The sequence below is a fragment of the Poecilia reticulata genome, linkage group LG15 (genome assembly GCF_000633615.1).
Source record: "Poecilia reticulata strain Guanapo linkage group LG15, Guppy_female_1.0+MT, whole genome shotgun sequence".
Taxonomy (NCBI): Eukaryota; Metazoa; Chordata; class Actinopteri; order Cyprinodontiformes; family Poeciliidae; genus Poecilia; species Poecilia reticulata.
In genome coordinates this window covers 29,807,749-29,809,233 of record NC_024345.1, presented here as the reverse complement: position 1 = coordinate 29,809,233, position 1,485 = coordinate 29,807,749, and the positions used below count along the sequence as shown (strand labels likewise).

Here is a 1,485-nt window from a genome sequence, read left to right as displayed (position 1 = left end):
TGGTTCCGACCCGTCTCTGGTTCCGACCCGTAGCTGGTTCTGACCCGCCTGGTTCTGACCCGTCTCTGGTTCCGACCCGTCTGGTTCTGACCCGTAGCTGGTTCTGACCCGTCACTGGTTCTGACCCGTCTCTGGTTCCGACCCGTCACTGGTTCTGACCCGCCTGGTTCTGACCCGTAGCTGGTTCTGACCCGTCACTGGTTCTGACCCGTAGCTGGTTCCGACCCGTCTCTGTTTTTGACCCGTCTGGTTCCGACCCATTGCTGGTTCTGACCCAGCAGCCCCAGTCAGGCTTGGCGTCCTCTGATTGGTCAGAGCCCAGCTCTGCAGCTGATTGGTCAGAGCCCAGCTCTGCAGCTGATTGGTCCAATCCTGAGGACGAAGGTTAAATGTGTCCAGACGTTTTGTAAAACCGTCGGTTTGAAAGTGATTCAGGTTCAGATTCAGCTCGTTTCACTGTAACATTTCAAATCTTTATTCTTCTTTTGAACCTGAAACATAAAGTCTGGCAGCTTCACCTCGTCTTAAAGGGACACAAGCTGCCATCAGTTAACATTTATTTCTAATTACTGAGAGCTTGAAGCTACATAAAGAAGCTCGATGACAGAAGATGATTTTAATTCATCTGGATCTTTAGGAAAATTTAACCTTGTCTTTGCATAAATCTCCAAACTCAAGTCAAATTGGAGCCATTTTTGTATTGTTATTTAGGGCCACACAGAATCACTTTGAGGGCCACAAACGGCCCCCAGACCACACTTTGGACACCCCTGCTTTAAATGACAGTTCAGTAAAGTTTTCTTAGGAAACCCAGTAAAACAGATTCGTTGGTTTTTGCTCTCTGTGTATCGTCTCTGCTGACGGAGCGTTTTTCCCTTCGCGCCGCCTCGCAGGTTCTGGACAACGCCATCGAGACGGAGAAGATGATCGAGAAGTACGAGTCTCTGGCGTCGGACCTGCTGGAGTGGATCGAGCAGACCATCATCATCCTCAACAACAGGAAGTTCGCCAACTCGCTGGTGGGCGTCCAGCAGCAGCTGCAGGCCTTCAACACGTACCGCACCGTGGAGAAACCGCCCAAGTCAGGGGAACGAGCGTGTAGCATGTTGTAAACAACACGCAGCTGTGGATGTTTGAGTAAACGTGACGTCTGGGTCCAGGTTCACAGAGAAGGGGAACCTGGAGGTTCTGCTCTTCACCATCCAGAGCAAGATGAGGGCCAACAACCAGAAGGTTTTCACGCCGCGCGAGGGGAAGCTCATCTCCGACATCAACAAGGTACCTGCAGCGAGACATCAGGGGGCGAAGGTCAGAGACCGCGCTCTGACCCGGGGTCACCGACCCGGGGACGGAGGCCCCACTCCGACCCGGGGACGGAGGCCCCACTCCGACCCGGGGACGGAGGCCCCACTCCGACCCGGGGTCGGTGACCCCGCTCTGACCCGGGGTCACCGACCCGGGGACGGAGACCCCGCTCTGACCCGG

At 54.5% G+C, this 1,485-nt stretch overlaps 1 protein-coding gene across 1 annotated transcript in view; it reads left to right on the top strand.

The window, feature by feature from the left end:
* LOC103477426 (spectrin beta chain, non-erythrocytic 1-like) overlaps positions 1-1,485 on the top strand; it is a 78,770-nt gene that overhangs the window by 53,287 nt on the left and 23,998 nt on the right. The window contains 2 exon segments of the mRNA XM_017308877.1: positions 797-1,081; positions 1,161-1,278. Of these exon segments, the coding sequence (XP_017164366.1) occupies positions 797-1,081; positions 1,161-1,278 (403 nt within the window).